The sequence below is a fragment of the Gymnoscopelus microlampas genome (assembly GCF_963454915.1).
Source record: "Gymnoscopelus microlampas genome assembly, chromosome: 24".
Classification (NCBI taxonomy): domain Eukaryota; kingdom Metazoa; phylum Chordata; class Actinopteri; order Myctophiformes; family Myctophidae; genus Gymnoscopelus; species Gymnoscopelus microlampas.
The window spans coordinates 16,515,139-16,540,479 of NC_139961.1; the positions used below are offsets into that span (position 1 = coordinate 16,515,139).

General features: G+C 40.5%; 2 protein-coding genes across 3 annotated transcripts in view; both read left to right on the plus strand.

The window, feature by feature from the left end:
* The window catches only part of appa (amyloid beta (A4) precursor protein a), a 91,880-nt gene extending 86,905 nt beyond the window's left edge, over nucleotides 1-4,975 (plus strand). For both annotated transcript variants that reach the window (XM_084051526.1, XM_084051525.1), the window contains exons 17-18: nucleotides 412-558; nucleotides 1,229-4,975. In XM_084051526.1, the coding sequence (XP_083907652.1) occupies nucleotides 412-558; nucleotides 1,229-1,330 (249 nt within the window). In that variant the 3' untranslated portion in view covers nucleotides 1,331-4,975. The remainder of the gene's footprint in view (nucleotides 1-411; nucleotides 559-1,228) is intronic.
* Nucleotides 4,976-10,663: 5,688 nt separating this feature from the next.
* On the plus strand, nucleotides 10,664-15,808 carry atp5pf (ATP synthase peripheral stalk subunit F6). The gene is made up of 4 exons (XM_084051384.1): nucleotides 10,664-10,803; nucleotides 13,878-14,052; nucleotides 14,860-14,984; nucleotides 15,702-15,808. Exons 2-4 carry the CDS (start codon nucleotides 13,880-13,882, stop codon nucleotides 15,728-15,730), a joined length of 327 nt encoding a protein of 108 aa, XP_083907510.1. The 5' UTR covers nucleotides 10,664-10,803; nucleotides 13,878-13,879; the 3' UTR covers nucleotides 15,731-15,808.
* Nucleotides 15,809-25,341: the final 9,533 nt, after the last annotated feature.

Consider the following 25,341-nt stretch of genomic DNA (forward strand, 5'->3'; position numbering starts at 1 on the left):
GGGTCCATTTGGTTCCTGTCCATCATTTAGCTGGGGACCCCCTGGAACCCCCTCAAGTACCCCTTGAGAACCAACGTCGCCAACCCATTTAGACCTGAGGCCGATTCAAAAAACGCCTTTCTAAATCCTGACCTAAGTTTTCTGAAAAACTTCAAATATATACAAAAATTTCAACAAATGTATGTTGCTATATACTGTACATAGCAACAAGAACCCCAAAAGGGGTTTCCCGTCCTGAAAGGTATAGTTACAAATAGGGCTTCCCGCCCAAAATGGGTTAATGGGTACCTAGTTTGTACATTGTGGACGCCACCTCTCTTGAGGTGGCGCACGTACTTATGCACGTACGTTAACGTACATCCTTAACATGCGTGTTTGATGGTAAGCGTCTTGTGACCCGGTGTGCCGCAGGTGTTCTTCGCCGAGGACGTGGGCTCCAACAAGGGCGCCATCATCGGCCTGATGGTGGGGGGCGTCGTCATCGCCACCGTCATCGTCATCACCCTGGTCATGCTGAGGAAGAAGCAATACACCTCCATCCACCACGGAGTCATCGAGGTGTGTGCGCGCGCGCGTGTGTGTGTGTGCGCAGTGCATGTATTCTTTTGCTTGTGTGCACATATTTACAGTTTTGCAGGACCATTGCCAACAAGCCTTTTACATTCTAAATTAACACTGAGGATTTACGGGTCCATTTGGGGCCCATTTTTACTCTCTCCGGGTTTAAATGAACAGAAGATTTAACTGTTCGGGTACTCATAGTGTGCGTGTGTGCTAGTAGTACTATACTTGTGAGGGCCAAACGTCCCCACAAGTATAGTAGAATGTGAGAAACAGACATTGTGAGGAGAGGACCATTTCCCTGGTCCTCACACACACACACACACACACACACACACACTTTCAAGATTTTTCAAAAATAGCAGATCTACAAGTTCATAGTGCCACACTATGAGCTTGTAGATCTGCTATTTTTGAATAGCCAAAGAAATCTAAAATGACAGAGCTGCGTTTCCCGGATTGAATGGGTTAAACTGTTGGTGTCTTCACAAGTATAGTAACACAAAGTGTGTGTGTGTGTGTGTGTGTGTGTGTGTGTGTGTGTGTGTGTGTGTGTGTGTGTGTGTGTGTGTGTGTGTGTGTGTGTGTGTGTGTGTGTGTGTGTGTGTGTGTGTGTGTGTGTGTGTGTGTGTGTGTGTGTGTGTGTGTGTGTGTGTCTCTCCTCCAGGTGGATGCCGCCGTCACCCCGGAGGAGCGCCATCTGTCCAAGATGCAGCAGAACGGCTACGAGAACCCCACCTACAAGTTCTTTGAGCAGATGCACAACTGAGAAGAACACTCTCGCACGCACCCCCCCACACACACACACACCCACACACTCACACACCGGTCTTGTCGCACATCGACCGCCACTAAACCCCACTCCCTCAATGCCCCCCACGTACCTCCACCCGTCCCGCCCGACCCCAATCGATCCCCCCCCTCCTCCCATCCCCCTGAAAGCCGAAGGAAGGGTTTGTTTTGTGAGCCTGGGTGGGTGTGCCTGACCGCACCGTTCAATCCACGAAAAAACACATGCATTTAATTGGGTGGTGTTTCTTTTTTTTCCCCCCCATTAACTCCGTCTAGGCCTGCTGAGTTATATATATATATATATATATATATATATATATATATATACACTGTATGTATTTATAAAACAAAATAAAATAAAAAACACTAAAAAAACATAGCCCCGCTCAGCGCATCAAAACAAACCCACCCCATATAGGGGAGAGAGAGCGTGTCCTCCTAATCGCTGAGTCAAGGTCAGTGGATTGCGTTTTGCTGTTCCGGTATGTGATGGATTCGATGTGGACTCTTATAGAGGAAATCTGACCTGAGATCAGTATTTCAGGGGACCATCTCTCTCTCTCTCTCTCGCGCTCTCGCTCTCTATGCTGCTGAGCCTCATTAAATTGCTTCCAATCGAAGCCAACCTCAAGGTGTGATTTTCTTTCAAAACAAATCGTGTTTTTGCAAACTGCTGGTTTGATTTAATGTCAAACGCCAAACGACTGACGATCGCGTCGTGATTTTAGTGCACGATTTAACCCAGTGGTGTGTCAAACAGCGGAGAAGGCTTTTTGTACGAGCTCGCAACGCGACATGCTGTGAGCTTGCAGATCTGACATTTCCCCCTACGTCCAGGATAGGGACGCTCGTGTTCATGTGGTTAAATAGATCGGTCTATGACAGTGGTTCTCAAAAAGTGGGGTCCAGGGACCCTCAGGGTGGGGGAGGGCTCCAAATGGCCCCTTACAGGTCTGTAACTCGAGCGTGCAAATGGAGTTCCATTTGCACGCTCGCAGAGTTATAGGGAGGGTGGGGGTGGGGTCCTTTGAAATTAAAACGTTTGATTATCAAGACCCGATCGCGACGTATTTTTCGTTTGAGGCTCAGCAGCTGCCCACCTCCGGAAACCAACCCCCCACCCGCCCACTACTGCCCCCTACAGTCCACACTGGAGTATAGGTGATCCCCACCCCCCCCTTCCCCTCTTCTCCCTCTCTTACTTTGTGCATTCTCACGACAGCCGGGCTGGGTTTAACTGACTGTTTCTCAACGTAAGGGCCCAAGGACCACCAGGGGTCAAAATCGCACCCCCTCCCCCTTTTTTACGGGTCTGTAACTCGAGAGTTATAGACCCCGAAAAGGTCCGTTTTGGTTTCATTTGTACACTCGCAGAGTTACGGACCCTTAAGGGTCCATTTGGTTTCATTTGTATACTCTGAGTTGTTTTGACCCCTGTCGGCCCCCAAACTCGACGTTGAGAACCAGGGCGTTGACTCACACAAGGCTCTCAAGGATTATAAATATATATCAAGAGGCTACCGATGATGAAGATAATGATGATGATGATGGTAACCATGTATTCCGAATGAGCTTTTTTTTGTTGTTGTTTTTATTTCTATTTTCTTCTTTCAAAGCCTATACGGTTTCCCAGTTTTGTTTTTCAAAAAATAACAAAAAATCTTAAATCGAGTGGAGAAAAAAAAAACGACAAAACAAAAAAAAGCCAAAAAAGAAAAAAAACGATGTAAAGTCCTTTTTTTAACAATTGCGTGTGTTGTAATGCCGATCTTAGCTGTTCGTATGTAGTGCATGACGACGAAAACGGTGATGACAGGATTTGACAAAGAAGAAGAAAAAAAAACGAACCGAAAATCTTTAACGCTGCTCTTGAGAATCCTTTCTCACGTATCGACTGTCATCCTAGCAACGATTGTACATTTTAGTATCTTCTCGTGAACACGTGACTTCAAACGACCATGACAAAAAAATGAAAAAACGTATATTAAATCTACATAGATGAATGGGCTCAGCTTTGATATCATGTTTAAAAAAATGAATAAAAAAAAACACTCTGGAGAGAAATCCATGCTTTTGGGGGATTTAAAAGTGTGTTCCGTTATTTTTATTTTTGATTATTTTTATTTGTTTCTTTTGGTTCCTGAATCTACAGTACAAGGAGAGGGGTCGACTAAGATCCCTGTTGTGTATATTATTATTATTATGAACTTTACTGTGTTGAAAAATCCTTCTGTGATCGCAGGATCTTTTTGTGTAGAGAGGCTCTTTGAGATCATTCTATTTAAATTTTGTTTTTTGTTTTTTTTATTTTAAATTCACATTGTGTTCTCTTATGTTTTTCTTTTAAGGGGCATGCTAGGGGAGAGGCTGAGGAAGAGATTGCGGAAATGGGGAGGGAGGGAGGGAGGGTGTATAATATGTCTCGTCTTTTTCCTGCTACGTTATGCGTTTTAGTCCAGCCCGCCACGCGTTCCTCCTTCTCTTTTGGGTCCGTAGACATTTCCGAAATACAATAACGTTTGCTTTTTGTGTACTTAAGACAACCCTTCTCTGTTACTCGATATCTTTATGCCCCCCCCCCCCCCCCGTCTCTCTCCCTCTCGCGCTCCAATCGTTCCGTGTTTTGAGGAGAGAACAGGTGCCGTCGAGGGGTGAATGATTGGATTGGAGGGGTGTGTGTGTGTGTGTGTGTGTGTGTGCGAGCGAGCGGGCATGTGTGTGGGTGCGTGCGTGCGGGGGGTGAGTAGGGAGAGGAAATGACTTGCAGTTCCAGATGGCTAGCCAGCCAAGCAGTCCGTATATAATGGATTCTCCTCCGCTCCCTCCCCTCCCCTCCAGGCATGCTGCTCTCAGTGCTCACCGTTCCCCTAGTGCCAGATCACTGTAGTGTTTTTACATCGTTGACCAGATCTCTACCATGAAGATGGGGGTTTTTAACACCTGAGCTGTTAGCATCGCGTCCAAATCATGGCATGACAGCACAAGTGACATCAGAAGCCAAAGCTGGTTTCCCCTTGTCAATTTTGAGCCTGATACCGAAAATGGCCGATTTATAAGCGTTGTGAGCCCATAAATCGGCTGTTTTTCGGTGTGCGACATCAGCACGCTAATTAAGTATGAATCAGGCTTTAACCCTTTCTCACCCTCCAACCCCGCAGTCAGCTTTATGTCGCCGTGTATTCCCCTTACGTGGCTCGTCATGGCGTTAACGAGGATCCTGGTTCGGCTGAATTTGCCAGACACTATCTCAGCACAAGGTTCAAAGAGAAACATTGTGATCTACAAACCCCCCCTGGCTCTCTGTGTGCTACATCTCATGAATAAGCAGTTTGCAGTGAATCTATATCCATCTTACTGAGACTGCAGTGGGCTGGGTCATATGCCTTGGTTTTCAGAGGGTGTTGTTTCTTATCAGCCCAGTAGAGGGCAGCGAGGTTGAGGAGGTAGCTAGGTTTGCTTTTTGGGGAAGGGGCCTTTTGTTTTCCGTGGCTTTCTTTTTCTTTTCTTTTTTTTCTGATTTTTTTTTCCCACTGTGTAATATTTTGCGGGCCATTTGCATTGGCTGGGAAAAAAACGCTTTCTACACTGTATTCCATAATAAAGTTTTGAATGTACATACGGATCCCTGTGCCGTTGCCTTTTGATTTATGAGCCTCTACAATGCAATGTCTTTCCCTAAGAGGACTGACCGTGGGTAGCTACTAGGACATAAGTCGGGGCTTGATCAACCCTGGCTGTGTCACCTGGGCGAGGGTGGATGTTGTATGTTGCGAGACCCGAAACACCCGATGACCCCAGGCTACAACACTGATGATACTTTTACTTAAGTACACAATGTGAGTACTTAAGTAAGTAATACGCTCAAGGCTGAATAACCTAAATGAATGTACTACTTTGCAAGTAAATCTGGGACTCCTTCATATCCTATATACTTCAAGTTTTGACAGAATGGTCTTAAGAGGGTCTAAAAATGTATTAAACTTATAGAAACCTGCAGAAACCCTGATAAAGGTACACAATTATTACTAGGATTGATGTGTCAGCTAAGGTGATTCAGTTTAGTTCATATTTCTTTAATGGTTGGGCTAAGTCGGGTCAACAGCACATTATATGGTTGGAGAAATCGCATTAATATGTATGCCCGCCTACACTACTGTAGATGGTGACCTCTAAAATTGATAAATACAGTGGTGTAAATTAACTACTTACGTAGAGTACTTTACTCAAGTACTGTACGTACAATTTAGATGTATTTTTACTTTACTCAAGTATTTCCTATTTCCAGTACTTTTACTACTCCACTACCTCTCAGAGGAAAATATTGTACTTTTACTCCACTACAATTATATGAAAACTTTGGTTACTTTGTAGATTTTGATTATTATTACAAAACACACTAACCACTTCAGCCCTATATATATTTCGGCCATTTGAAAATAGCAGATCTACAAGCTCACAATGCGTCGCAATGCGACGCAGTATGAGCTTGTAGATCGGCTATTTTTAAAAGATTGTTATACATTTTGAACTTGTGAAATGGGACATTCTGCATAAGGAGTACTTCTACTTTTGGTACTTTAAGTACATTTTGATACCAATACTTTTACTTGTAACAGAGTATTTCTACATTGCAGTATTGATAGTTTTACTTTAAGTACAATGTGTGAGTACTTCTTCCACCACTGGATAAATGATGCATAGATGTATACCACTTTTCTCCAAAGTGCTTTACATTACATTCACACACCAGTGGCAGAGGAAACCATGCAAGGCTCTAACCTGCTCATCAGAAGCAGTTTGGGGGGGGGGGGGGGGGGGGTCTTGCTCAGTGTCTTGCTCAAGGACACTTCGACGCAAAGCCAGGTGGATCCGGGGATCTTGGAACGTTCCGATTCCAAGACAGCTGCTCCTGAACGTCTGCTGCCCTAAACCTATATCCACCAGGTGAATGTAAACATAATATTAAAGACGGGGTGCCGTGATTTTCAGTGATTCCCCCCCCCCCCTAAAACATAATCATCAGGTATTATGGTTATACTAGGAGGAAGATTGTTTTCAAAAAAGTGTACAGAAATTGTTAAAATTATGTTTTATGTGGACAGGCTTCCAGTTCATTAAGTATACCTGGTTCTCACCTTAGCACCTCCTCCACCACCTTAGCACCACCCACCTGTCCTAGTCCCTCCTCCTCCTCATGCCCACACCTGTTGTGTTATGATAATGAGGGGGAGGGTATGTTTTTACTATATCACTAAAGCGCTGTTTTTCTATTGGCATGTTTGACCCTCAAGGTTTCAGCCTCCAGGTAGAAACTCAAAATAGTCAGAGAAGACATAAAACACCATACAAACACCACCAGGGGGCTTAATGAAGTTCTATCAACCTCATAGACACATGAAAAACAGAAAAAGTTCACCCCCCAAAAAAGTACTTATTTTCTATCAACTACACACCCCATGAAGCCTTGAATTAATGGAGAGTTTTTTAGTTTTTGTCACATTCCTGAGCCAATAATTCGATGACCGGGTGGCAGCGTGGCTGGTCAGTAAGCCTTGCCGATCCATGAGGCGCATAGGGGCAGGAGCCTACCTCCTGTTTAGCGCAAGGCAGCTTGATGTATAAGTACATCCCATGGACATGATGCTAGAACGTCGCAGGGACTTACCCCCAATCCAACCCTTGATGCTGTGTGCCAAGCAGGGAGGCATGGGGTCCCAGAATTATTAGAGTCTTTGGTATGACCCGGCCAGGAATCGAACCCCGACCTTCCAGTCTCAGGGCAGACACTCCAACCACAAGGCCACTGGGCTGGTCTTGGCTGTGTAGTATGAGACTCAATTGGTGGTCATCAAATTATTGGCTTAGTAATGCGACAAAAACAAAAAACAATACTAAATGCATTTGAAATAAAATAAAGATTTAACTTTTCAGGATTCCAATTCAAAAGTAGCAAGAATAGCAGATCTACAAGCTCAAAACGCGGCGCGTTTTGAGCTTGTAAATCGGCAATGTGTAGTTGGAATTGCTATGGATTTTGTGTTGTGTAATGTAGTATGAGAATCATTGGTGTAGTTCATGGAGTTTTAATGGATGTCATGAGAGTTAATGTTATCTGTATTTATGTATGTGTATTATTCGGTAATCTACCCCTTGACATGGTTGAGTCCAAACTAATTGCCTCCAGCTGAGTATAAAATGCTGCCAGCCACAAACACACTCAGTTGGTGCTAGGATGAGAGCTGGACACCACCATGTCACCTGTGTGTGGAGAGCCTCCTGTGTTCATGTATTGTTTGTATTGTCGGTGAACAATACACCTTTTTGGTTGCACCCTATCAAGGCCTCTGTACTAACTCCAACCGCAAGTCGGGCATTCTCACAGACACACATAAGGGTATTTCGGGCCACGGCCGAACCCGCCATTCCTTCACCGGGTGAAACAACGCAGCTTTCGCCATTGGAATTGCATAGGTCCTGGTTTCGATTCCCGCCGGGGACGCTGTGTGTGCTGGGGGTGTGTTCTCTCCTCCGCGTCATCAGTGCCCATACCCTTGGTGGGGTTAGCAAAAGGGCTTTTCCGCGATTCTGCCAATAATCGTATTCTTTGAGACACATCCAGGTTTTAGCTAGGTCAAACGAGAACCACGTGATGTTGATCCCCTTCTCCTATTCACTCATACTAGGACATGACATACTGTATGTGTAGGCAGAAGAATGCATAATGATGACTCATCAGTGCTGTGTAATCTAAATCATTTTAAAGCATAAAATCAACCACTCAGTCAGTCAATAAATAAAAAACGACAAAACAAAACAATATGAATCAACAACAATAATAACAACAATAATAATAAGGGTAATAATAATAATAATAATAATAATAAATGTCCTCCCCTCTGAGATTTTTTTACATTTTTTTTACAACATTGAATCAAATGATCACCTATTGGTGATGAAGCCTACTGCTGTACAAACGTGAACTTGTGAAGAGTTATTATGATATGATATAGATGTGTAATGAGACATAATATAGCAGTGTTTATCAACCCTGGCAAAGGGCCCAATTTTGGGCCGCGAGTACTGCTGAGGTGTGCCGCGACGTTTGAAGAAAGTGTGAACCCAGCCCCTTGAGAACAATAGCGGTGATTGTCCGTCAATCGATACGGCCATTCAGTGTAGCGACCATCACCCATAGGAATGCAAATATGTTGTCCTACCTGGTACTGTATAGGGTACATGTATAGGGTACATGCTTTGGCACTCAGTATTATTACTACAAGATGATGAGAGCTCCACCAGCAAAGAAGAGATGCACCCAGGGCCAGTCGCTAAATTCTAGGTGTGCCATGGGATATTTTGGCTATGCCAGGTGTGCCTTGGCACCAAAGAGGTTGATAAACACTGTAATATAGTACTTTAAAAAAAAAAAAACGTTTTACTGCTATTTAATAGTAAATTATTGTCTCATGTTGCTGCACATGACACGTATAAAAAATAAAGTGCTAGCTTGTCAAACGGCGCCACCCCTTGGTGCTAGAAGGACTGTCATACCATGACAGTCATGGACCCACTTGTTCCTGGTTTTCGATGTTTTGACATTTAAACCTCTCACATGTACATGAATGTTTAGATTTCAAATATAAAGTGCTGACCCCTGAGCAACGGATGTTACAAGTTGAACCGGACCACGATTAGTACCCGTATTTCCCGTATTGTTCAATAAAAAGCATTTTAATCCGATCGGCAGCCTTTTTTCTATCTATATTTTTTAATGTATCTGAGTGCAATAAACCTCCAACCGGTAGTGTCGCATTCTTGAAAGCATCGGAGAAAATTCAGAGAAAATGGTCGGCGATCGGATTAAAAAGCTTTTTTATTGAACAATACGGAATATGCAGGTACAGAGCTTTGCCGGCCCAACTTGTTACATTCGTGGCTCGGGGGTAAGCACTTTTTATTTGAAATCTGAACGTTTATGTACATGTGAGAGTTGTAAATGTAAAATAAATCGAAAATCAAGACCAAACGGTTCCATGACGCTTGTGGGGTCTAGTCTAGCTCTGGTCCATAGCGTTAGAAGGAGTTCTCCTTAACGCTATGGTACTTCCGATTCTTTCCCCTCGCACCGCGCGCGCAGCCTCTTGTCTGTAGCAAAAATAAAAAATACACCTTTGCTACTCACCAAAACAAAGACGGTTTTATGGAGTTGAAAGCCTACTCTACTAAGTGGGGACACTCTGAGCCCGCCACCTCACGTCTAAAATACACTTTTTTGGCCAGAAAATAAAATATTTCACCGGAAGGAAAAATGTTTTTGGTTGCTCCACAGTGCCCTCTACAGATCAGGTCAATGGGATTTTCCTATAGCCGAGAGTCTTCCTTCCGGTGAAATATTTTCTTTTCTGGGCAAAAAGTGTATTTTAGACGTGAGGTGGGGGGCTCAGAGTGTTCCCACTTGGTAGAGTAGGCTTTTATCTCCACAAAACCGTCTTTGTTTTGGTGAGTAGCAAAAGTGTATTTTTTATTTTTTACTACAGACGAGAGGCTGCGCTACCGCGGTGCGAGGGGAAAGAATCGAAAGTACCATAACGCTATGGACCAGAGCTAGGTCTAGTAGCTAGCTGTAGAATGCAACTCTCGTAGACGTATTTATGATTCTGACGTTTTCAATCTACGAGAGTTGTAGGGTTCACCCCCCATGGAGACAGGGCCTTTCTGCACTATGCCCCAGGCTCAGATACTAGTACAAACGTGTACAAATTGAAAATAAAGGTGCTTACCCCTACGCCCCAAATGTTAACTCTAGCTACGGGGTAGTAGTTTAATGTAATAATGCATATCTTTCAATAAAGAAGTGTTTTAATGCCGTCTGTGGCCGAATGCCATTTTTTCACCCTCGTTTACTTCCTGTTTACACTGAGTGTAATTCCGGGTTTCACCAGATGGGGCGCGTCAATACCGCCCATTGGGAACTTCCGACAGAATCGGCCACAGACGGCATTAAAACACTTCTTTATTGAAATATATGGATTATTACATTAAACTACTACGCCGTAGAGAGAGTTAACATTTGGGGCGTTGAGTTAAGCACCTTTTTCCCCCCAATTTGTACATGTTTGGAGATCTACGGGGTATAGTGCTGAAAGCCCCTGTGTCCATGGGGGGTGAACCCTACAACTCTCGTAGATTGAAAACGTCAGAATCATATTTCTACGAGAGTTGTATTCTACAGCTAGTGGAACGCAGATGCAAAAAAAAAAACAGCAGATCTACAAGCTCACGCGACGCGTTGTGAGCTTGTAGATCTGCTGTTTTTCCGGCGCGCGGCGCCGCCGTACGACGAAAAGAGGTACTAAAATAATCCCAGGCTTCATCGGCTACCCACAAACCACCGCGCTTCGTCATTAGATTCAGCTCTCTCTGATCTGCTGCAGCTGTGTCAAATCCAAGGTGAGTTGTAGCCTGTACAGATAATTATGACGTTTGTGACGTTTATATCGGTAGAAATGACATTTATATACGTGTAAATGTCTGCTTCACGTGTCAATAAGCCATTCATTGGTTTGTTCCGACATGACGTGACGGTATACATAGGATACGCACATACCAAAGGCAGGTCATCTGAGGTTAGCATGCTAGTTAGCATTAGCACTTTGTGGGTGATCTTTAATACAGTGATGGGAAAAAGGACTCGCATTCTTTACTTAAGTAGAAGTATCAATACTGCAATGTAGAAATACTCTGTTACAACAAGTGTCCGGAATCCAAAATTGACTTGAGTAAAAGTACAAAAATAGTGGTGTCAAAATGTACTTTAAGTACCAAAAGTAAAAGTACTCATAAATGTCTCATTTCAAAGAAATATTTTGAAAATAGCAAATCTACAAGCTCTTTGCGACACATAGCTCGTAGATCTGCTATTTTCAAATGGTCTATGGTTAATGTATGTTTTGTAATAATAATCTAAATCTATAAAGTAACTAGTAACTAACGTATTCAAATAATTGTAGTGGAGTAAAAGTACAATATTTGACTCTGAGATGTATAAATGAGTAGAAGTAAAAGTACTGAAAATTGGAAATATTCCAGTAAATAAAAAAAAATACCTCAAAATTGTACTCAAGTACAGCACTTGAATAAATGTACTTGGTTACTTTACACCACTGTCTTTAGTATTATCAACTGTACTGTTTAAATAACTGGGATTTATGTTATTTAAATGTGGTCATGTTGTGTTTTATCAAGCTATTTATTTCAGTCTCTGTCACACAACATGCTCTTTCAACAAAGTTTCTAAGGACACTAAACCAGGGATCAGCAACCTTTTTATTTTCCTGATAATTTCTTGATCGAGTGTAATTTATACTCTATAGTGTTGCCAGATTTAGCGAGAGACATAAGCAACCAGGTCCATGAAAACAAGCCCAAAAGAAGCGACTATAGGCCACATGAGTAGTTTAAACCTATATCTGCTATTTTCCCCATTAAGACATTCTTGAAAAAAGTCAACATTTCTTTTAATATTTGTTGAAACATTGTATGTAACACAAATCTTGTATGGGGGCTCGTGGCACAACATATGGGGGTCTGCGGACAAATGCATATTAATTTGGGGGGTCTTAGCCATGAAAATGTTTGAGATCCAGATCCACAGATCCACAACATTAGGAAGCAAGTCCAAATAAGCAACTGCATGTCAGAAATAAGCCCAAAAAAGTGCAACCTGCAGCTACAAATGTTTACAAGCGACGTTACAGAAAAACAAGCCCAAAGATGCTTAAGCAAACATGGTAACACTGCTGTAAAGTTGAAATGATTGCGTACTTATGTTAGTGGCCATGTATCGAGACTGTCATTCAATTTATTTTATCGATACGCACATGTCAGACAGACCCGATCATAGAAATCTGACACGGTTGTAAATGCGAACTACATGGGGAAATAAATAGCTGAACTACTTTGAAAGCTACATCATTCTGAAAGAAGTGAAGCTACCCACCACCTAATGGGAAATGTTCCAGGGGGTCTCCAGCAAAATGAGTTAATATAGCTTCAAAATCAATCTAACCACTTTAACCCTGTTTTGCATCTCAGCCAATGGAAAATAGCCGATCTACAACGTCCCAACGCAGACTCATTTCAGATGGGGGTCTGCTGCCAAATACATATAAATTTAGTGTCCTTGACCTGAAAAAGTTCTACACCCAACTTGCTACTGTTGTCAAGCGATAAGTTATACTAAAGCCTGTGTTTCTCATTGTGGAGGTCTTCGAGGGGGTCCCCAGCAAAGTAGGGAGCATTGTTAATTTTGTTGACTAAGATTTTGATATTTAGTCGACTAGACTAAGACGAAACATTTTCAGATTGATTGATGATTTCTGAAACTAAATGGTGTGTTATTCAAAAGACTAAGACTAAATCAGAGATTTCTGGAGAAAAATATATATAATTTAAAAAAAAATCTCTTTTGAAAATGGCAGCTCTACAAGCTGCAATGCGTTGTGAGCTTGTAGCGTCCCATGCATGTATTAGCCGATGGCTAAAGTGGCTTGTGCTTTAGTTGATGCTATATTATCTAATGCTGGGTCAATGGAACCCCCTCAAGGACCCCTGTGGGTCCCCAGACCCCACTTTGAGAGCCAGGATAAGAGTATAACAATGACAATTCTGAGCATACATGATGCCACACTCTACACCAGGGGTGGGCAGCATTTATTTCCAGGGGGCCATACTGACTTCGATAAAATGAGTGAAGGGCCACACATTGTACAATTGAATTGAAACTTGAAACACATAATGATGTTAAAACCGCATGAACTTGGTATCATGCCAGACTATCTTTAGAATAAGGTCCTTGCTTTCACAACAAGAATGTTCAGTTACAAAATGTTGATCTTTCTTTTTCTTTTTGTATCACTTTGGATGTCTGTTGACTAAGTGATAAAAGAAAGACCTTTAACCAGATTCTTTGTGCTTAGATCAGTGAAGAAAATAATGCTGACACACACATTTTAGAGAGAGAATATTTATACACACATCCACGTCAATGCCGTATCTCATCTTATCTGATATGCACCACTCCATAGGTTACTGATAAAACACATTGCATTCATTATATATGGACTCACGGCAGACTGTTACACTGTTACATTATAAACATAAAACATTTGAGTAACAACTATCATCTCAGACAGGGGTCCCCATGACCAAATCTAATCAGAATTGGAATCAACTTTATGGTCAAGCTTGTACTTTTGCTATTTTTGCATGCCACTTTTTTATGATGAAGGGCATTAATTTACAAAAGAAAAAAAACATTAAAACGTTGAAATATGGAGATATAAGATTTCAGCCCGACAACAACAATATCATTTTTCTCCACCCACTTCCGAGATGCTGTGATTTTACATTAATAAGTAATTTGACTTCATTTACCATCGTATGCTTATGGACAAGACTGTGAGTGATTTTAATAGGACGCTAACCCATTAATGCAACATTTAACGTTTTCCTCAATTTGACAGAAATGGCGCTTCACCGGTTATTCCATCTGTCATCGCTGTTCCGTTCGGCCGTGGCCGTGACGCTGCGTAGGAACATCGGCATCTCCGCTGTCCTCCTCACCAAGGCCTCACAGGGCCTGGACCCCGTCCAGAAACTGTTCCTGGACAAGATCCGCGACTACGCCACCAAGAGCAAGTCAGTAGCGGTGTTAATTCCATCAACTAAAACTATGACGAAAAATGTTCGTCAACTAGCTTCTTTCACCGACGAAAGTTAAACAACATAAAAACGTCAGGGAGGGACCAGTCGAGCAGAGATCCAGTAGAACTAAGACGAGTCATTTGATGCTTGATTGTGTGGGTGCCGCGCTCCGAAAATAGCCGATCTACAAGCTCACAGTTGTTGTGAGCTTGTAGATCGCTATGTATCTCCTCCTGTAGTGTGTGTGGCAGCTCATTCAGTGTATGGCACAAATTCACAGCTTTTAAGCGTATAATCAGAATCAACTTTGTTGTCACAACACAGATTTATTGGTATAAAGAAGTGGGTGAAATTTGTTTTTCAGAAAGTGAAGGAGTTGAGATTAACCAGCTGGTACAGTATGTACATAAGCTTAGGCATAATGTTAGACACAAAGGTGGTAACACTTCCGTACAGGTCCACATAGCAGCAGGCATGTACATGAGATTAGACATTAACCCATTAAGACCTGAGGCCGATGGAAAAAAAAATCTAAATCCTAACGCTTTAAAAAACATATATATTCAAAGATTTGCACAGATTCTCACGATCTTACAAACATAGCAGATCTACAAGCTCGTAGCGCGGCACTCGGTGCCGCGCTATGAGCTTGTATATCTGCTATTTTTGAATAGCCTACAGAAATCTAAAAATGACACGGATGCGTTCCCGGTCTTGAGCCTACTACTTCTACTACTAGTAGCCATTCTACTGTGTCCAGTGTTGTGGTTGTAATGGTCTGTGTCATGAATCGTCTTTCAGGGCTACTGGAGGCATTGTGGATGCGGGCCCTTCCTACCAGAAGAACCTGGGTGACGAAATGACCAAACTGCAGAGACTATACGGAGGTGGAGACCTCAACAAGTTCCCCGACTTCAAATTTGTCGGTAGGCTTTGACCACAGACATCAATAGGTAGACTCCTCATTAGCCAATAACCAGCTCAGTGGCCTAGTGGTTAAGAGTGTCATACTCGGGACTATATACAGTAAATAGGACTCCCTGCTTGGCACTCAGCATCAAGGGTTGGATAGGCTCTATTCACAGCAACCATATTATGAAGACATTCACAGGTGTTACCAATGATACTAATGAAGTTCCATTCTGGTCAAACAGAATCGGGGTGCTGATATTGTGCATGTTGGCCCACTGGAAACACAATGTTACACCGGTGGGTCTACAGTTGGGGTCCAGGGACCCTCATGGGCTTCCAAATGGCCCCTTACGGGTCCATTTGGTTCCATTTGTACACTCTCATAGTTATGGGGGTCGTGGAAACCACTGTGCTACACTACATGGAACAGAGCCTTCATTAGTATCATTGGTAACACCTGGGAAGGAAGTGATAATATGGCTGCTGTGCATAGAGCCTATTGGGGGTAAGTCCCTGTGACATAATGGTGTCATGCGATGCAACAGTGAGTATGTACATGTGGAAAGTGAGCCACAAATGACAAAAGTCTTAATGTGCGGAAATAAGGAAACTAATGATTACATAATTGATTTTTTTTGTGCTGGTCAAGAGCTCTTAAGTTGAAATTGAAAAATGAACAAATGATAAATGCAAAACTATAATGACTTTTGTTTCCTCTGTTTCTCTTTCAGCTCCCCAACTTGAGGAGACGACCAAGTAAACGCCACTTTATGCGTGTTGTACACCTGTCCTACCTAATAAAAATAAGTTGTATTTAATAAAGTGATAATGGGTTGAACCTTCATGTACAGGTTGTCAATTAATTTACTGTGAGTTAAACTCAAGTCACACATAAACATACATTAAGATACAGTATCATGAGTTAAAGGTAATGTATGTGATATTTTTTGGTTAAAACAACAAAAGGTTTACTGTTAAAAGGTTACTATATTCTGATATTAATCCTTGCTATAGAGTGTTTTTAGTAACGGTCCTGTCCCTACAGCTCTTAAATGAACAGAAAATACATTTTCAGGTGGGTTGCCAATTCCAGCCGATCAGGAGAGTCTACCGATTTATCAGGTTCAGTCATCACTACCAATTGCACCTGTGTATGACGTCTCTCTGCCTGAATGGATAAGATATGTATCCCGATCTGAAAAAGAGATGAGGAGGCCACAATGGGAACACCACCCCCCCCCCCCCAAACTGCTAATAAAGCATTCAATCAATCAGTCAAAACCCTGTTACTTAAGCAATTACTATCAATTACTATTTAACACTCATTTTGACTAACTGCACCTTTGATATATGTTAGCTGGTGCGTCCGTCATAACATTCATGTCAGAGTTGATTGGATCAAGGTGTATTATGGAGTAGTAGTAGTATCTTGAGGCCTTCATTTTTACCAGATGCAAAATATCAGATGCATGCTCAATGTGTCACACTGCGATGCATTGTTATCTTGTAGATCTGCTATTGTTGGTAGACGACACCATCTGCCATTAAAAGAAGGCAGGGATACTTGACCGCTATTGTCGTGGCAACGGTGGCATTGAGAAAGCGTCTGATATGATGTGGAAAGAGGGTTTGCTTATTAAGTTGCACAAGATGGGTGTGGGGGGTAGGGTCTTTAATTGGATAAAGGATTTTCTGTTTGGTAGGAAAATACAGGTAAGGATCGGGTCTGAGGTATCAGGAAAATATGTGGTGGGGAATGGTACTCCTCAAGGTAGTGTAATTAGTCCCCTACTATTTATAATTATGATAAATGATGTATTTTCAAGGTTCCAGCAGATATTGGTAGGTCCCTGTTTGCAGATGATGGTGCATTATGGAAAAGAGGAAGAAATGTGAATCATATAATTGGTAAGGTACAGCTAGCAATTGAGGAAGTGACAGAGTGGGGGTATGACTGGGGGTGTAGATTTTCTGTAGAGAAAACGCAGACAGTATTTTTCACCAGTTTGAGGACAAGTGCAAGAAAGTAATGAATGTGATGATGAGATGTCTGAGTGGTAGGGAATGGGGAGCAAGTTGTGCATCATTGAGAACCATTTATGTGGCTATGGTTAAAGCAACAATAGATTATGGTAGTATAGTTTATGGGTCAGCAGCTGCTTCTTTGTTGAAAAAGGTGGATGTGATTCAGGCCCGGGCTTTAAGGATATGTAGTGGGGCTTTTAAATCATCACCAGTGTCTGATCTGCAAGTAGAAATGGGGGAGATGCCTATGGAAATGAGGAGGAAACAATTGAGGTTAAACTATTGGGCTAATTTGCAAGGTCATGGTGATTCCCACCCTGCTAAAGTAGTTTTGCAGGAATGCTGGGATTATGGAAAATGTAAGAGGGATCATTTTGGTAAGGTAGGGAATGAAATAGCAAAAGACTTTGGGGTGTTTGGGTGGAAAATAAGTCCATCAGTGGTATATCCAGTGATGCCGCCTTGGAGGATGGAGTGGCCGGAGGTAGATTGGCACTTGATGGAAGTGAAGAGAGAGGGGGGAGACCTGGTTTGTGCGTTTAATAATCGTGTGGATATAAAGAATAAGGATTGTGTTAAAATATATACAGACGGAGCAAAGCAACCTGAGACAGGAGTGACAGGATTTGGGGTGTCAGTACCTTCGAAGGGAATTGGTATTAATAGAAGAACATCTGATCATTTAGGGGTGTACACTGTGGAGATGTTGGGGGTGTTGGTAGCGTTAAGGTGGGTGGAAAGAGAAAGGCTTGAAAAGGTAGTGGTCTGTTCAGATTCAACCTCAGTATTAGCAAGTTTAAGGTCATTTCATTCAAACAGTCGTCAAGGTCTTTTATATTAAGTTCTTCTGTCAGTTACTAGAATAGGTAAAAAGGGAGGTAAGATTAATTTTATTTGGGTGCCAGCATAAATAAAATCTTAATAGTCATAAAATACATGTAAACTGATACCTTTATAGATGATTTGTAACCGTAGTTATAAAGGTTTTAGTTTCTTCGGATTTTTTCGGATTTAACTTTCGTTTCGGTGGTGACCAACTTTCGTTTCGGTAGTTTGATTACAAAATGTAAGTTGTGTAAAAAATTATCTGACTATACTAAGTTGTTATTTGTTTGTTTAAGTCAGGCTATACTCTACTCAGAGTCATAAGTTTACAAAATGTACTAAAGTACAGTGAATGTCTGTGCAGTTGGGGTGAAGAAACACAACCATTTCACTCCTAATAATACCTATTTGATTTGACATCCTGACTTGCTGCTGTAGCTGAGGCTTGAACCTGTTACCTGCGGCTCACTAGTCAGTGACTCTATCCATTCACCTACAGCTGTTTCCTTGGAATCTGTGGTTCTGAAACGTTTTGTTGTCAACCCCCCAAATTCACATGTATTTGGGCAGTGGACCCCAATGTGAAAAGATGTAGTGTCAGGGCCCCCCATGAAAAAGATTTATATTTATGCTGTAACACAAGACAAAGTTATTTGTCTTGTTTGTTGTTCAAGTCAAAGCACCAGGAAGGCTGTACTTGTCAGCCATCTGTTAGCTCAATGGGTTGAGACGCAGTATTCATGATCCAGAGGCCATGAGTTCAAATCCCATTGATGTCTTTCCTATGATTCTTTCCTTTGCAGACTGGCTTCCAGAAGATCAACTGAAAAGTACCAGGAAGGCTATATTTGTCATCCAACTGTTAGCTCAATGGGTTGAGACGCAGTATACATGATCCAGAGGCCATGAGTTCAAATCCCATTGATGTCTTTCCTATGATTCTTTCCTTTGCAGACTGGCTTCCAGAAGATCAACTGAAAACTACCAGGAAGGCTATATTTGTCATCCGACTGTTAGCTCAATGGGTTGAGACGCAGTATTCATGATCAAGAGGCCATGAGTTCAAATCCCATTGATGTCTTTCCTATGATTCTTTCCTTTGCAGACTGGCTTCCAGAAGATCAACTGAAAAGTACCAGGAAGGCTGTACTTGTCAGCCATCTGTTAGCTCAATGGGTTGAGACACAGTATACATGATCCAGAGGCCATGAGTTCAAATCCCATTGATGTCTTTCCTATGATTCTTTCCTTTGCAGACTGGCTTCCAGAAGATCAACTGAAAACTACCTTGAAGGCTGTACTTGTCAGCCATCTGTTAGCTCAATGGGTTGAGACGCAGTATTCATGATCCAGAGGCCATGAGTTCAAATCCCATTGATGTCTTTCCTATGATTCTTTCCTTTGCAGACTGGCTTCCAGAAGATCAACTGAAAAGTACCAGGAAGGCTGTACTTGTCAGCCATCTGTTAGCTCAATGGGTTGAGACGCAGTATACATGATCCAGAGGCCATGAGTTCAAATCCCACTGGTGTCTTTACTGTGATGCTTTCCTTTGCAGACTAACTTCTAGAAAAACAAGTTAAAACCACCAGAAAACCTGTAACTCTCAGCCAACCGCTTAGCTCAACTGGTAGAGCGTCTGTCCAATGACTTGACTTGACTTGAGTGGGTTCGATTCCCACTCGAGTCAAGTGTCCCCGGTAACTTGAGGCAATGGATAAATTGACTGATATCCTTAGTGATGCTTCCCTTTGCAGACTAACTTCTAGAAAAACAAGTTAAAACCACCAGGAAACCTGTAACTCTCAGCCAACAGCATAGCTCAACTGGTAGAGCGTCTGTCCAATAACATGACTTGACTTGACTTGACTTGAGTGGGTTCGATTCCCACTCAAGTCATGTTATTGGACAGACGCTCTACCAGTTGAGCTAAGCTGTTGGCTGAGAGTTACAGGTTATTCCAAATTTGTTCATATTGTCAGAGTTAAGAATCAAACTCATAACCTTTGGTTTCTCAGGCAGGCTCTTAATCCAGTGGACCACTGTGCTGTGCTAAGGATTGAAGGCCAAATAGAAAAGCCAAAGGCTTCGTTTCCATTGGGGTTCATTAACATTCAAACATCTAGACAAGCAACAGCACTACAAACCATAGACAAAATATTATGCTGTTAAGATCCTTTTTTTTGGTATTGTGTGTTGTTTGTCAAAGACGAATGGAGACCTTATCACAGTCAGGCAGTTGATAGCTCAGTGTGTAAGACACTGCCTGCATAATCCAGAGGCTGTGGGTTCAAGCCCCGCTCGCTCTTTACCAGGAATCTTTCCTTTACAAGGAAAGGTTCAGGGTAAGGAGTGAGTGAGGTTTGAACTCACACACCCAGAAAGCCTTAAAAGCAACACAGAAAGCAGTGAATTTCAGCCGGTACTGATGGCCTAGCGGACTAAATTCAAGTCACAAGGACTGGCATTGCCATGCCAGATACTAGTCGAAATAAGTTGCGCCAGTGTCGAGTACCGAAGATCATCTCATCCGTGCGTGAGCGGGGTGAGCCCGGGGGATCACTCCCCCGTGGTTTCCAGACAGTACAGCGGAGGGGGTTATAGGAAAAATATAAACGGGCAGCTGAAATATTACAGAGAGATGGATGAAGGGGTGTAGCTAGAGAGAAAGGGGAGGGGCAGAGCTAGGGAGGAAGGGGCAGAGCTAGAGACAGGGGTGGAGCTAGGGAGGAATGGGTGGAGCTAGGGGGTGGAGTGTAGTAGTATATTCTAGTAAGTATAGTAGTTATAGTAGTAAGTATGTTATATAGTAGTAAGTATATTAGTTAGTTATATAGTAGTATGTTAGTTAGTTATATAGTAGTAAGTATATTAGTTAGTTATATAGTAGTATGTTAGTTATATAGTAGTAAGTATGTTATATAGTAGTAAGTATGTTAGTTAGTTATATAGTAGTAAGTATGTTAGTTAGTTATATAGTAGTAAGTATGTTATATAGTAGTAAGTATGTTAGTTAGTTATATAGTAGTAAGTATGTTAGTTAGTTATATAGTAGTAAGTATGTTATATAGTAGTAAGTATGTTAGTTAGTTATATAGTAGTAAGTATGTTAGTTAGTTGTATAGTAGTTATATAGTAGTAAGTATGTTATATAGTAGTAAGTATGTTAGTTAGTTATATAGTAGTAAGTATGTTATATAGTAGTAAGTATGTTAGTTAGTTATATAGTAGTAAGTATGTTAGTTAGTTATATAGTAGTAAGTATGTTAGTTAGTTGTATAGTAGTTATATAGTAGTAAGTATGTTATATAGTAGTAAGTATGTTATAGTAGTTATATAGTAGTAAGTATGTTAGTTAGTTATATAGTAGTAAGTATGTTATATAGTAGTAAGTATGTTAGTTAGTTATATAGTAGTAAGTATGTTAGTTAGTTATATAGTAGTAAGTATGTTAGTTAGTTGTATAGTAGTTATATAGTAGTAAGTATGTTATATAGTAGTAAGTATGTTAGTTAGTTATATAGTAGTAAGTATGTTATATAGTAGTAAGTATGTTAGTTAGTTATATAGTAGTAAGTATGTTAGTTAGTTATATAGTAGTAAGTATGTTAGTTAGTTGTATAGTAGTTATATAGTAGTAAGTATGTTATATAGTAGTAAGTATGTTATAGTAGTTATATAGTAGTAAGTATGTTATATAGTAGTAAGTATGTTAGTTAGTTATATAGTAGTAAGTATGTTATATAGTAGTAAGTATGTTAGTTAGTTATATAGTAGTAAGTATGTTAGTTAGTTATATAGTAGTAAGTATGTTAGTTAGTTGTATAGTAGTTATATAGTAGTAAGTATGTTATATAGTAGTAAGTATGTTATAGTAGTTATATAGTAGTAAGTATGTTATATAGTAGTAAGTATGTTAGTTAGTTATTAGTTATATAGTAGTAAGTATGTTAGTTAGTTGTAAGTATGTTAGTTAGTTATATAGTAGTATGTTAGTTATATAGTAGTAAGTATGTTATATAGTAGTAAGTATGTTAGTTATATAGTAGTAAGTATGTTATATAGTAGTAAGTATGTATAGTAGTAAGTATGTTAGTTATATAGTAGTAAGTATGTTATATAGTAGTAAGTATGTTAGTTAGTTATATAGTAGTAAGTATGTTAGTTAGTTGTAAGTATGTTAGTTAGTTATATAGTAGTAAGTATGTTAGTTAGTTATATAGTAGTAAGTATGTTAGTTATTTAGTAGTAAGTATGTTATATAGTAGTAAGTATGTTAGTTATATAGTATATAGTTATATAGTAGTAAGTATGTTAGTTATATAGTAGTAAGTATGTTATATAGTAGTAAGTATGTTAGTTATATAGTATATAGTAGTAAGTATGTTATATAGTAGTAAGTATGTTAGTTAGTTATATAGTAATATAGTAGTAAGTATGTTAGTTAGTTATATAGTAGTAAGTATATTAGTTAGTTATATAGTAGTAAGTATGTTAGTTAGTTATATAGTAGTAAGTATATTAGTTAGTTATATAGTAGTAAGTATGTTAGTTAGTTGTATAGTAGTAAGTATATTAGTTAGTTATATAGTAGTAAGTATGTTAGTTAGTTATATAGTAGTAATGTTAGTTAGTTATATAGTAGTAAGTATGTTAGTTAGTTATATAGTAGTAAGTATGTTAGTTATAAAGTAGTAAGTATATTAGTTAGTTATATAGTAGTAAGTATGTTAGTTAGTTATATAGTAGTAAGTATGTTAGTTATAAAGTAGTAAGTATATTAGTTAGTTATATAGTAGTAAGTATGTTAGTTAGTTAGTTATATAGTAGTAAGTATGTTAGTTATATAGTAGTAAGTATGTTAGTTATATAGTAGTAAGTATGTTAGTTAGTTATATAGTAGTAAGTATATTGTCCAGCTCCTGTACTGGATCTGCCAGATTACATGGACTGTGGGCCTCCTTTTTTTAAATATCCAATGATCTGATCATAACGTTACAGCCAATACCTTTAATGATGTTGATGGACTGGCATTATTTGGCACTTACACCACCCAGAGAATACCATATGATGCACAATACACATTGAATACCGACCACAGGTTATTAATAAGAGGCAGAGACGTGGGTTTCCAGTTTAAAAATGATGTTTGTTTTTATTTATAATTCAAGGCAGAATAAGCATCTAAAAATGGAAAGTTCATGAAGTTTAGGAAATATATTTATTTAGCAGCAATTTCACAACTAATGAAAACATAGTACAAATATCTATCAAAAAGGGGCATTAGCTAAGATACCAGAAAGAGGGGTTTCACTGCCATCAAAAGCGCACACAAGCACTTCACTCACTGTAAGACAAGAGAGAAATATATTAAAATACACACAACACTGGATTCTTGATCATGCACTAAAGCTAAATACAAAACCCCAATACTGCACCCGTGACCACCCACCTATCGGCCTTCTAATTATCAGTGAGAACAGCTGGTTTGCACAAACAATAAACCAAAAATAATATGGACAAAAACAGCAGAGAGCTTCTAACTAAACAAAGGGACATAATAACCTGATCAATGACTTAAAACAAAAACTATTATGTGCGCAGCGACCTCCATAAAGTGGCACAGACTGGACGGACACCGGGAGCACCTCCGTTTACAGGGAGGTTGGGGGAGCAGTTAGGACAACATTAGGTTTCTCCAAGCTCACACATCAATACATAGTTATGGTACCTTAAGAAAGACACGGAAACGGTGCCACGACCAGCCAGACAAACTAACTAGCGGCCACGTACAGCTGCCTGTTGATTACGGGGGGCGTGGCGTTGCGTTGCTAGGGGCAACCAGCATAAAGCTCAACCCACTACAATCTGAAAAGTTGAAGTGGGACATTCTGCATAATGAGTACTTTTGGTACTTGGATAACAATGACATGAGTGAAAATGTAGGCTATTTTATTAGTTAGGGAACAGGAGTTCGTCACATTATATATACCTAGAGAGACGTTAATACAATGAATTGGCGTCTGATATAAACTATTCACCCTGGGAACGATCTTGTGCTGCAAAGTGTTATGGAAAAAATATAAACGGGCAGCTGACATTTTACAGAAACATTTAGAGCAGAGGGAAGAATGGTTGTAGAAAGAAAAAGAGGTGGGAGTTATCGAGGGGGGATAAACTGTATCACATATTTAGTTTTTGAATATTACACCACTAATAGTTGCAGTCACTGTAGTTAATGACCGCATGTCTTTCTTTTAACCATAAGACGCTGCCTTCATGATCTGACCTAAACTCCGCTCATTCTTTACCCTCTACTGCCCTCTAGGGGCTACAGAAGCACTAGTCAAAACCAACACAGAAAGCATCAGGTTTAGCCGGTACCAATAGCGTGGCGGACTAAGTCACAAGGCCTAGCAGTTCCACCAAGCAGAACAGGCTAGGGCTCGTCGCACTGAGGGCCGCGGGTTCGAATCCTGGTTTGCACCTAAGCCAAATCCAGCTAAGTCCCGTGAAGCAAGGTACTGAAGATTGTCCCGACCATGCGAGAGCGGGGAGGGCGGGGGGGTTTATTCCCCCTGGTTTCCAGACAATAAAGGGGAGGGGTTATAGAAAAAATATGAATGGACAGCTGAAATTTTACATAAAAATTGAGAGAGGAAAGAGGGGTTGTGGCTACAAAAAAAAAGAGGTGGGGTTATTTAGTTTTTGAATGTTACACCACTAATAGTTGCAGTCACGACAGTCTATAATATTATATAATGTACTGTAGTTAATGACCACATTTAGACATGTCTTTCTTTGAACTATTCCATAAATATGATCTAATGAACGAAACTAGGCACCACAATTACAACAAGTACAGATCCTGTACAGTTACACGGCACATGTTTAAACCAGTTGAATTAAAGGTAATTCAATGTTTGTAAGTGTCCCCATTCACTGCTGTCTGAAGCGTTCCTGAATGGCTGGGGAGGAAAAGAGGGACAGACCAACAGACAAAGCCTCCTTGGGTCAAACGTACCACACAGTGACACAGATACAAAATGGACAACTCCCTCCAGGACCAAAGACCAACTCCCTCCAGGACCAAAGCCAACTCACTCCAGGACCTAAGCCAAGTCACTCCATGCAATGTCACCAGTGTAATATTGGTTCAATGTGTCAGTGGTGTAAAGTAACTAAGTACATTTACTTAAGTACTGTACTTAAGTACAATGTTGGGTATTTGTGCGTTATTTGAGTATTCCCAACTTCCAATGCTTTTACCTCTACTCCACTACATATTGGATCCAAATATTGTTTTTTTACTCCACTAAATGTATTTGTTACTAGTTACTTTGCAGCTATAAATTATATTATAAAACATGCATTAAACACTTTAGCCCTGTGTGTGTGTGTGTGTGTGTGTGTGTGTGTGTGTGTGTGTGTGTGTTTTCCCCCCATTTCATTCCATTTACATTATTCTTGGAATAATTAATTGACTTCATACAAATGACCCATTCACATCAACACCTTATC

What these genes read in the sequence shown, in the direction of transcription:
- atp5pf (XM_084051384.1), top strand. Translation starts at nt 13,880, where the DNA reads ATGGCGCTTCACCGGTTATTCCATCTGTCATCGCTGTTCCGTTCGGCC. An exon ending in GACTACGCCACCAAGAGCAA is followed by an intron (nt 14,053 to 14,859) that starts GTCAGTAGCGGT and finishes ATCGTCTTTCAG; the next exon opens with GGCTACTGGAGGCATTGTGG. An exon ending in CCCCGACTTCAAATTTGTCG is followed by an intron (nt 14,985 to 15,701) that starts GTAGGCTTTGAC and finishes TTTCTCTTTCAG; the next exon opens with CTCCCCAACTTGAGGAGACG.